The 11,472-nt window shown below is 45.1% G+C and overlaps 1 protein-coding gene across 1 annotated transcript in view; it reads left to right on the top strand.

Moving 5' to 3' along the window:
* Nucleotides 1-7,884: 7,884 nt before the first annotated feature.
* Nucleotides 7,885-11,472, top strand: part of LOC126470130 (rho GTPase-activating protein 12-like) — a 232,867-nt gene continuing 229,279 nt past the window's right edge. The window contains exons 1-2 of the mRNA XM_050097745.1: nucleotides 7,885-8,258; nucleotides 9,783-11,449. Coding sequence (XP_049953702.1) covers nucleotides 9,842-11,449 — 1,608 coding nt within the window. The 5' untranslated portion in view covers nucleotides 7,885-8,258; nucleotides 9,783-9,841. The remainder of the gene's footprint in view (nucleotides 8,259-9,782; nucleotides 11,450-11,472) is intronic.

Genomic DNA, 11,472 nt, shown 5'->3' with positions numbered 1-11,472 from the left:
CTGTGCCCTTTCAAAGGAACCATCTACATCTACATCTACATCTACATTTATACTCCGCAAGCCACCCAACGGTGTGTGGCGGAGGGCACTTTACGTGCCACTGTCATTACCTCCCTTTCCTGTTCCAGTCGCGTATGGTTCGCGGGAAGAACGACTGTCTGAAAGCCTCCTTGCGCGCTCTAATCTCTCTAATTTTACATTCGTGATCTCCTCGGGAGGTATAAGTAGGGTGAAGCAATATATTCGATACCTCATCCAGAAACGCAACCTCTCGAAACCTGGCGAGCAAGCTACACCACGATGCAGAGCGCCTCTCTTGCAGAGTCTGCCACTTGAGTTCGTTAAACATCTCTGTAACGCTATCACGGTTACCAAATAACCCTGTGATGAAACGCGCCGCTCTTCTTTTGATCTTCTCTATCTCCTCCGTCAACCCGATCTGGTACGGATCCCACACTGATGAGCAATACTCAAGTATAGGTCGAACGAGTGTTTTGTAAGCCACCTCCTTTGTTGATGGACTACATTTTCTAAGGACTCTCCCAATGAATCTCAACATGGTACCCTCCTTACCAACAATTAATTTTATATGATCATTCCACTTCAAATCGTTCTGCACGCATACTCCCAGATATTTTATAGAAGTAACTGCTACCAGTGTTTGTTCCACTATCATATAATCATACAATAAACGATCCTTCTTTCTATGTATTCGCAATACATTACATTTGTCTATGTTAAGGGTCAGTTGCCACTCCCTGCACCAAGTGCCTATCCGCTGCAGATCTTCCTGCATTTCGCTACAATTTTCTAATGCTGCAACTTCTCTGTATACTACAGCACCATCCGCGAAAAGCTGCATGGGACTTCCGACACTATCTACTAGGTCATTTATATATATTGTGAAAAACAATGGTCCCATAACACTCCCCTGTGGCACGCCAGAGGTTACTTTAACGTCTGTAGACGTCTCTCCATTGATAACAACATGCTGTGTTCTGTTTGCTAAAAACTCTTCAATCCAGCCACACAGCTGGTCTGATATTCCATAGGCTCTTACTTTGTTTATCAGGCGACAGTGCGGAACTGTATCGAACGCCTTCCGGAAGTCAAGAAAAATAGCATCTACCTGGGAGCCTGTATCTAATATTTTCTGGGTCTCATGAACAAATAAAGCGAGTTCGGTCTCACACGATCGTTGTTTCCGGAATCCATGTTGATTCCTACATAGTAGATTCTGGGTTTCCAAAAACGACATGATACTCAAGCAAAAAACATGTTCTAAAATTCTACAACAGATCGACGTCAGAGATATAGGTCTATAGTTTTGCGCATCTGCTCGACGACCCTTCTTGAAGGCTGGGACTACCTGTGCTCTTTTCCAATCATTTGGAACCTTCCGTTCCTCTAGAGACTTGTGGTACACGGCTGTTAGAAGGGGGGCAAGTTCTTTCACGTACTCTGTGTAGAATCGAATTGGTATCCCGTCAGGTCCAGTGGACTTTCCTCTGTTGAGTGATTCCAGTTGCTTTTCTATACCTTGGACACTTATTTCGATGTCAGCCATTTTTTAGTTTGTGCGAGGATTTAGAGAAGGAACTGCAGTGCGGTCTTCCTCTGTGAAACAGCTTTGGAAAAAGGTGTTTAGTATTTCAGCTTTACGCGTGTCATCCTCTGTTTCAATGCCATCATCATCCCGGAGTGTCTGGATATGCTGTTTCGAGCCACTTACTGATTTAACGTAAGACCGATTTAACGTAAGACCAGAACTTCCTAGGATTTTCTGTCAAGTTGGTACATAGAATTTTACTTTCGAATTCACTGAACGCTTCACGCATAGCCCTCCTTACGCTAACTTTGACATCGTTTAGCTTCTGTTTGTCTGAGAGGTTTTGGCTGCGTTTAAACTTAGAGTGAAGCTCTCTTTGCTTTCGCAGTAGTTTCCTAACTTTGCTGTTGTACCACGGTGGGTTTTTCCCGTCCCTCACAGTTTTACTCGGCACGTACCTGTCTAAAACGCATTTTACGATTGCCTTGAACTTTTTCCATAAACACTCAACATTGTCAGTGTCGGAACAGAAATTTTCGTTTTGATCTGTTAGGTAGTCTGAAATCTGCCTTCTATTACTCTTGCTAAACAGATAAACCTTCCTCCCTTTTTTTATATTCCTACTAACTTCCATATTCAGGGATGCTGCAATGGCCTTATGATCACTGATTCCCTGTTCTGTACATACAGAGTCGAAAAGTTCGGGTCTGTTTGTTAGCAGTAGGTCCAAGATGTTATCTCCATGAGTCGGTTCTCTGTTTAATTGCTCGAGATAATTTTCGGATAGTGCACTCAGTATAATGTCACTCGATGCTCTGTCCCTACCAGCCGTCCTAAACATCTGAGTGTCCCAGCCTATATCTGGTAAATTGAAATCTCCACCTAACACTATAACATGCTGAGAAAATTTATGTGAAATGTATTCCAAATTTTCTCTCAGTTGTTCTGCCACTAATGCTGCTGAGTCGGGAGGTCGGTAAAAGGAGCCAATTATTAACCTAGCTCGGTTGTTGAGTGTAACCTCCACCCATAATAATTCACAGGAACTATCCACTTCTATTTCACTACAGGATAAACTACTACTAACAGCGACAAACACTCCACCACCGGTTGCATGCAATCTATCCTTTCTAAACACCGTCTGTACCTTTGTAAAAATTTCGGCAGAATTTATGTCTGGCTTCAACCAGCTTTCTGTACCTATAACGATTTCGGCTTCTGTGCTTTCTATCAGCGCTTGAAGTTCCGGTACTCTACCAACGCAGCTTCGACAGTTTACAATTACAATACCGATTGCTGCTTGGTCCCCGCATGTCCTGACTTTGCCCTGCACCCGTTGAGGCTGTTGCCCTTTCTGTACTTGCCCAAGGCCATCTAACCTAAAAAACCGCCCAGCCCACGCCACACAACCCCTGCTACCCGTGTAGCCGCTTGTTGTGTGTAGTGGACTCCTGACCTATCCAGCGGAACCTGAAACCCCACCATCCTATGGCGCAAGTCGAGGAATCTGCAGCCCACACGGTCGCAGAACCGTCTCAGCCTCTGATTCAGACACTCCACTCGGCTCTGTACCAAAGGTCCGCAGTCAGTCCTGTCGACGATGCTGCAGATGGTGAGCTCTGCTTTCATCCTGCTAGCGAGACTGGCAGTCTTCACCAAATCAGATAGCCGCCGGGAGCCAGAGAGGATTTCCTCGGATCCATAGCGACACACATCATTGGTGCCAACATGAGAGACTACCTTTAGATGGGTGCACCCTGTACCCTTCATGGCATCCGGAAGGACACTTTCCACATCTGGAATGACTCCCCCCGGTATGCACACGGAGTGCACATTGGTTTTCTTCCCCTCTCTTGCTGCCATATCCCTAAGGGGCCCTATTACGCGCCTGACGTTAGAGCTCCCAACTACCAGTAAGCCCACCCTCTGCAACTGCCTGGATCTTGCAGACTGAGGGGCAACCTCTGGAACAGGACAAGCAGCCATGTCAGGCTCAAGATCAGTATCAGCCTGAGACAGAGCCTGAAACCGGTTCGTCAGACAAACTGGAGAGGCCTTCCGTTCAGCCCTCCGGAATGTCTTTCGCCCCCTGCCACACCTTGAGACGACCTCCCACTCTACTACAGGTGAGGGATCAGCCTCAATGCGGGCAGTATCCTGGGCAACCACAGTCGTAGTCCAATCGGGGGATGCGTGGGACGAGCTGGCCGTCCCCGACAAACCCTCATCCGGAACCCCACAGTGATGCCCATTGGCAACAGCCTCAAGCTGTGTGACCGAAGCCAACACTGCCTGAAGCTGGGAGCGAAGGGATGCCAACTCAGCCTGCATCCGAACACAGCAGTTGCAGTCCCTATCCATGCTAAAAACTGTTGTGCAAAGAACGTCTGAACTAATCTACAGAGAGCGCAAACAAATCGACACAAAATTTAAACGGTTATTAAAATACAAGATTGCCTAGTAAATGCAGTAATGCTGCTACTTGCGCACTGCTGACACACTGCTCGGCGGCGGAAGGAGACTACGCGATTTTACACTATTCAGGTACTAAAACGCGATGCTACAACTCTCAAATACTATAATACGCCAGAAATTTATGAATTAGACAATGCAAGTACCAAAAACACGCAAAGAAATTAAGAATTAAACTATGTAGCAAATGAGTGAGCTAGGAGTATACGACTTGCTGCTGCAGATGCTTATCCAACGACGGCCTGAAGTGATTTGAGTAAGTCACGGGAAACCTAAAACAGGATAAGCAGACGTGGGTTTGAACCGTCGTCCTCCCGAATGCGAGTCCAGTGTGTTAACCACTGCGCCACTTCGCTCAGTGACAAGAAGCAGAGTAAAACAGATAGTGCCCTAAGGCAAACGCGAAGATCGTGCTGCTGTGGCAGTTCGGGAAGTCTTGTAAATGTTTGGCGTCCCCAATTCGAGCAGGAGGGGAGCACTAATCACTGGACAGGTAGTACATTCTCTCGGGCACACAAAGTATGGTGGCTTTGGGAATACTGGAATAAATTCACCGACCAAAGCTCTAAATTCGCTTGCTTAACTTTGGCGCAGATTACAAAAATTACAATTTGATTTTAATTTAGTTTCAATTGTCGGTGGGGTAGGGGGTTCAAATGGCTCTGAGCACTATGGGACTTAACATCTGTGGTCATCAGTCCCCTAGAACTTAGAACTAATTAAACCTAACTAACCTAAGGACATCACACACATCCATGCCCGAGGCAGGATTCGAACCTGCGACCGTAGCAGTCGTGCGGTTCCGGACTGAGCACCTAGAACCGCGAGACCACTGCGGCCGGCTATTTGGGGTAGGGGGGGGGGGGGCGATCCATCTCTCCGCCCCCGCCCCACATTTAATCCGTCCTTGGTTCCGTATATAAGGGTATTTTCCGAACCAATCTGTATTGGACAACATTGCATACACGGAACTCAATGCCCCTATCACTACTCAGGATCTCATTGCTACACTCCACACAAAACGCAACACCGCTCCTGGTCAGGATTGTGTCACCTACCGTCACCTTCGTGAAGCTCCTGTCTCTTTCCTCTCCACCCTGGCCAGGCTCTACAATGTAGTCCTGTCCACCGGTTACTACCCCGACCTGTGGAAAACCTCCCGTATCCTCATGTTCCTTAAGCCTGGCAAACCGCCGTCCACCGTCTCCTCCTACCGTCCCATCAGCCTTACCTCGGTCTTCAGCAACGTCCTGGAATCTATCCTCACCCGACACATCCACCAGCATCTCCGCCAGCACCGCCTCCTTCCCGTTACCCAGTGTGGCTTTCGGCCGTCCTTCTCTTCCGATGACCTTCTCCTTCACCTCACTCATCTCCTTTCTGAACAGCTTAATTACTGTCGCTCCGCAATCTTCCTCTCCCTGGACCTCGAACGTGCATATGACTGCGTATGGCATTCCGGTCTCCTCTTCAAGCTCCAAACCTTCGCCCTTCTCATTAACTACGTCCGTCTGATCGGCTCCTTTCTCTCCCACCGTCCTTCCTATGTCACCATCCATAACACAGATTCCTACGCCTTTTCCCCCTCTGCCGGTGTGCCCCAAGGCTCCGTCCTCTCCCCCCTTCTGTACTTCTTGTACACGGCGGACATGCCGCCGCCGTCACCCCCTGTCCACCTTCTCCAGTTCGCCGATGACACCGCCTTCCTTGCCCTTGCCCCCACCCTTCAGCGCTCCCAACACCTTCTCCAATCCCATCTTGACCGGCTCACCGCTTGGTGCAACCAGTGGTTGCTCAAGGTCAATCCCTCCAAAACCCAGGCGATCATTGTAGAAAAAACCACCCCTTCCTTCCGCCTCCTTGATTTCTACATCACCATCTATGGCCGTCCTATCGCCCTCACTCCCACCCTTAAGTACCTTGGCGTCACCCTCGACCGTCGCCTCTCCTGGACTCCCCACCTCCGGACAATCCAAGCCAAGGCACGCTCCCGACTCAGTCTCCTCAAGCTCCTCTCCGGCCGTATGTGGGGTCTGGACCCCTCCACCATCCTTCACACCTATAAATCCCTCATCCGCCCTATCCTTTGTTATGCCCATCCGGCTTGGATCTCCGCCCCCCCCCCACCTTTTATAAATCCCTCCAAATCCTTGAACGCCATGCTCTCCGCCTCGCCTATCGCATCCGTCTCCCCTCCCCTACGCGGATCCTGTACGATCTCATCCCCTTCCCCCACCTCCTCCTTTTCCTTGAAAGGATACAGATCCTGTACACCTCCCGTAAACTCGATCCTCCTCACCCGCTCATCTCCCCGATCCTCTCTCACCCACGCCCGCTGCCGCGCCTGTATTCCCACGTCCCAACCGGTCTCCATCTCTCCACCCTCCTTACCCTCTCCCAAGGTGGCTTCCGCCAGCTCCCCCTCCCTGATGATGTCCTCCTCCCCTCCATCTACCCCTCCTATCAACTTTGACCTTGCCCCACCCCCCACTTCCGGTGTCCTTTCCTTTAGGCACCCTCCCTCCCTTCTCTTCCCTTCCCTCCTCTTTCCTTTTCCCCCGTCCCCTCCCTCCACCCCTCTTCCTCCGGGCTTCCCCTCCCCCTTCCTCCCTCCCCCCCCTATCTCCCCTGCCCGTGGCATCTCTGCTCTCCCCTCTCGCTCTCCCACTCCCCTTCCTCCTCCTCCTCTCTTGGCAGGTCCCCGGACTCGCACACGCATAGTGAACATTCGCGCGCCGTAGGTCATCGCCATTAGTGTCTCGTGTGTGTGCCTTCGTTTGTGTTTAGTGTTTGTTCGCCGAAACGCCGCAACTGTTCACGTGTACCATCGCCATCATCCCTGTTTTGTGCGCCGTGTCGACTAGTGTCAGTGTTGTTTTCTCGTCAGGCGTGAACGGCTCCGTGTTTTTTGTTTTTTGGTGTCCACATTGTTTTGCCCGCCATTTTTGATTGTATTCTCTGTGTCCCCTCTATTTATTACTTATTGTAAATCTCAAGGCTGAAGAGCGGCGTACTCAGCTGCTGACAGCCCGCCTTGTGTAAGGTGATAAAAATTACAATAAAGAAAAAAAAAACAATCTGTATGCATGAATTTATCCCACTAGACAGCTCAGTGAAGCATGGCATGCGTCTAGTAGTGTGTACAGAGAAGCAGCAGCTGTCGAGAGCTCGCAATATCTCTTATTTGTCAACAGTTTCAAAGTATAGTCAGAATTAACGAAGTAGCCTCATCAAGTAAACGCTAATATTATGTCCTTTGTAACGTCAAAATAAATCATGAAATCGAAAGAACCATTTATTAATGACTAAGGAACTGAATGTTTTTTTTAATACCTTTACTGTGTTTTGTTACATAATTCTTTCAATTACAGCTCGGTGGGGCTCTTCACATCCTAACTTTGTTAAATGGTAACGAAATAGATTTACTCCTTTCCGCCATTTGCTGACAGCCTATTGTGAATGTGAATTCTTTTTCCCATTGTAATGTGTTTTAATTCTTTATTTACTCCTTTCCGCCATTTGCTGTCAGCCCATTGTGAATGTGATTTCTTTTTCCCATTGTAATGTGTTTTAATTATTTTTTTTCCCTGAATGTGGCTGAAGCCCAAAACATTAGGTTCCCATTCAGTGCCCTAAATATCTTTTAGATACCACACTCCATGACTGAGCGACACAATCGAAATTTACTGATAACAGAATTATCACTTCATGCAAATAAGATATATTCCGCACGAAATACGTAACTTACCCAGGTCTTCCGTATGATTATGCTACTAGATTTGTACATGTTCTACCTGGGCTCCTTAGGTTCCTTGTTGTATTTATATGTAAATGACAGCGTTTGTTTGAGGGATGTTTGCACATGGATAACTTGATAGCAATCAGGTTGTTGCGTTTATAGTTCTTGAAGAAACCGCTAATACCTGCCATTAACGCAACGAGGGTCGTCATGAACTAACGTCGTTGCATTTCACTCACTACTCAGTATTCGCAGGTGTAGTGGCAGGTGGTTGAGGGAAGTGGCGTGAAGCTGTTAAACGAAGTTGCTAATGTACAAGTAACAAACTATGTAATTTTTAAGTGAATTGTTCGGTACTGTGCGAAGAACTGAAAGGTTATGTCATATAAAACGTTTGAAAATGTAGTGATGCAGACATTTGGAGACACTGAATAAGGGTGAAAATGCCTCGAAAGAAGTGGAAAATGGGTTTCACCATCGTAACACTGTAAAAAATAGGTATGATTATTTTTACAGCATGTACATGCATCGAAACACAGAAGTAAATACGAGCTTCTCAGGATAGTTATGTTGTTTTTGAGATGGCAACAGTTACATGCATTAGAAAGTATCGCCACCGATGACTATCACCTCGATTTGATATCAATGGCTTTTAATTAACCGTGTATTGGCTTTGTGTTTACTTACGTATTTCATAGTGTATTTTCATTTTATGTTGTTCACACGCGACTGAAACGACGATATGGTACCGGTGACTCGCATACTGTGGTGTGTCAACACTCGCTGTTTTTATCTAAGCGTAACTCGGTATTTGTGTTTACACTTTGTCATGTATTGACTTGCAAAGCAAGTAATTAACCAATGGACAAGAGTATTACTAACTTCATGAGATTATGGGGAAGGCGAGTGGAGATTAAAATGTATGGGTTGCCAAATGATGTTTTTGCTTTCTTTCCAGGTATATCGGAGCTTGCATAAAATTAGAGTTGAGGTGCGGAGACAGACAACAGCCGTTATAGTTTTCCTTCGTTTCTTTGGATAGATCGGAGCGCAGTTATGTTGCATATTCTTTTTCCAGAGAAAGTGAAAAGTTCTGCTGTGGCTAAGTACTTTCTTATAACCACTTCTGAGCTTGATAACTAAATTTCATCCACACATCATCAATTGGCAACACACTACAGAGTTACATACGTCAATGAATAGGTAAAGTGCCAGGATCCGCCAATTCTAGGCGAATGACACATCATATACTGCACAATTTTTGTCTGTTGACGTCAAAACTGAGTGAAATACATATTCATTCTTTAAATAGACGAAGATCACCAGAAAGCAGGTGCAAGTAACTTTTCAAGGAAAATGTATTATTTTGAACTGTGCTACATATCAACATAAGTGATAGGCAATACTACCATTCCTCACAGACACCTCAGAAAAGCAATTTAGGTGACACATTTGTCACCCCATATGGAAATATGCCTATTTGTATAGTAAAGGTAGGGGGAACATCTGAAATTATTTAGACTACCTACAGTGGCAATGGTCCATATTTCATTCCTTTGCAGTGCTAGGATGAGAGTAGTGTAGCATGCATTGTGTCCTGCCAAGCAGAAGCTTTGTTATTTACTGCTATTATAATACTGATGTGTTTGAGAACTAGTTTTGGGAAAGGGGGTGGGGCACAAAAAAGTAACAACTGACAATCTTCACTAACATACTTTACAAAACAGATATGACCTGTCAAACCAAGTTATAGTTTAATTTCGCCAAATAAGTGACAAGCAGTGACTTAATTTTCGAAGAGCTTAAATATTATATAATTAATACATTTATGAGCTGCATAATAGTTTAAGGAAACTTAGTACCTGTGATGTTGAGATTACTTTTGTGAATGTGGTACTTACCCCATTAATGCTGAAGTGACATTAGAAAATCAGTGTCCTTTTATCTGGCTTGTTACCACAACTGAAGTTAACTATAACTAACCTGGATCTTCATTAATGAATTTGTTTTAATTTTTTACAGGTGGTGTACGCTTCAGTTTGCGTAACTATGAGCAATGGACAAAGAGCGTTTGTGAAAACATGGATTTCAGGGATGTGCACCTACGAGTCTTATATAGCTTTAATTATGAAACTAAGGGTGGTAGAAAAATATCAATTAATGAAGGGGAAAAGTTATTTTTGATTAGAAAAACCAATGCTGATTGGTGGCAGGTCATAAGAAATTCATCTGAAAGGCCGTTTTTTGTTCCTGCTTCATATGTTGAGGAAATAAAATATGATGAAGACAAGAAAGACAGCAGTAAGTCACTTGTATGTACAAGTAAGAAAAAAGGTGTTGGTCCTCATACTGTTTCAGACAATGCTGGTGTACTTAATGATATGGATATGTTGGAAGCAACAGTCTCTGTGGCACACACTAAAAAAACATTTGATAAGCCAATGAGCTACAAACAACAAGCAGTCCACAATGAACTATCGTCACTGAATAAAAGAATCAGTTCTGAAAAATGGAGGCTTTGGGCTGCAGAAGAACTTGTTTCAGAGCTGGCAAGCACTGCTTCATTACACTCAGTGGATAACACTACATACAGCAATGAAACATTTCAAAGAATGACTTCAGAGCAGCCTAATCTACAGACTGAGCTAGATAGCTGTTCAGATCCCTTATCTCTCACAGATAAGGGGAGTGGTTGTGATCATAAAGCAAACATACCTGCTGCTTCTTGCTCAGAGCAATTATCAGTTCCTAACAAGAAAGGGAGTATTCAGAGCTTTTGCAGTGCTACAAGTGGTGGAAAATTGCAAGCTGAATTGCTACGGGCAACTACTGAAAAAGCACTCTCAAATAAACTAATTTGCAACACTAAAAAATTTGAAGATAGTTGTAAATCAAAAAATGCCGAGAAACGTGTAGCCCTTTGTAAGACTGATAGCAAGGATATTGCAGTGATCCCAGAAAAACAGGCAGTTGCTCTGTTATCTAGTACAAAGAGTTCTAGGTCCTTGGGAGAAAAGTTATGTGGCAGCTGTGTAGAATTCGAAAATCATTCACACAACCCTGGAGATATTGTGGGAGGTTTCAAAGACCCTGAGCAGTGCAGTGTGCATACTGACATGTTCAGTAAAATGAAAAGTAAGTTGAAATATTCTGCCAGTTTTAAAACAAAACGAGAGCTGCAGAAGCTTTCAGAAAAACGTGAGGGAAATTCTGTACTTTCTTCTTCATGGGACAAACTTGAGGCTGCTGGTCAATCGACTAATGATATTTTGACAAATGTTGATAATGGTATTAGTTCATCTGCAGGAAATCTGAAATGCTCTGTAGTTGAGAAAAAATCTTCAGTTAGTGAAGGAAGCCACAATAATTGTGCACCAATCCCAGACTTGCAGAATTCAGGACAATGTAAGGCTGAAGAAAACTCTTTGCAACCTGTTAGTGAATGTGATTGGAATGCAAATTATACAGCAGTAGTGAAAGAAAAAGTGAGTGCTGAGGAACGCCAAGAATGTGAGCGGCAAGTGGACATTTTAACATCAGAGTCTCGTAGTGTGAGCAAAGACAGCAGTGATAGTGAACAATCCAAAGTGTTGGTGGACTCCTCAGGTGGAACTTTAAAGTCACAAAAGATATCAAGCAGTTGCGAGTCCATTGAAGATTGGAGGGAAGAGGATACAGTACTTGAACCTGTGAGTAAAAATAATCGGTTTTG

This window comes from Schistocerca serialis, chromosome 3 (genome assembly GCF_023864345.2).
Source record: "Schistocerca serialis cubense isolate TAMUIC-IGC-003099 chromosome 3, iqSchSeri2.2, whole genome shotgun sequence".
Classification (NCBI taxonomy): domain Eukaryota; kingdom Metazoa; phylum Arthropoda; class Insecta; order Orthoptera; family Acrididae; genus Schistocerca; species Schistocerca serialis.
Note: the sequence above shows the minus strand (reverse complement) of the source record. Positions and strands in the feature narration are given on the sequence as shown.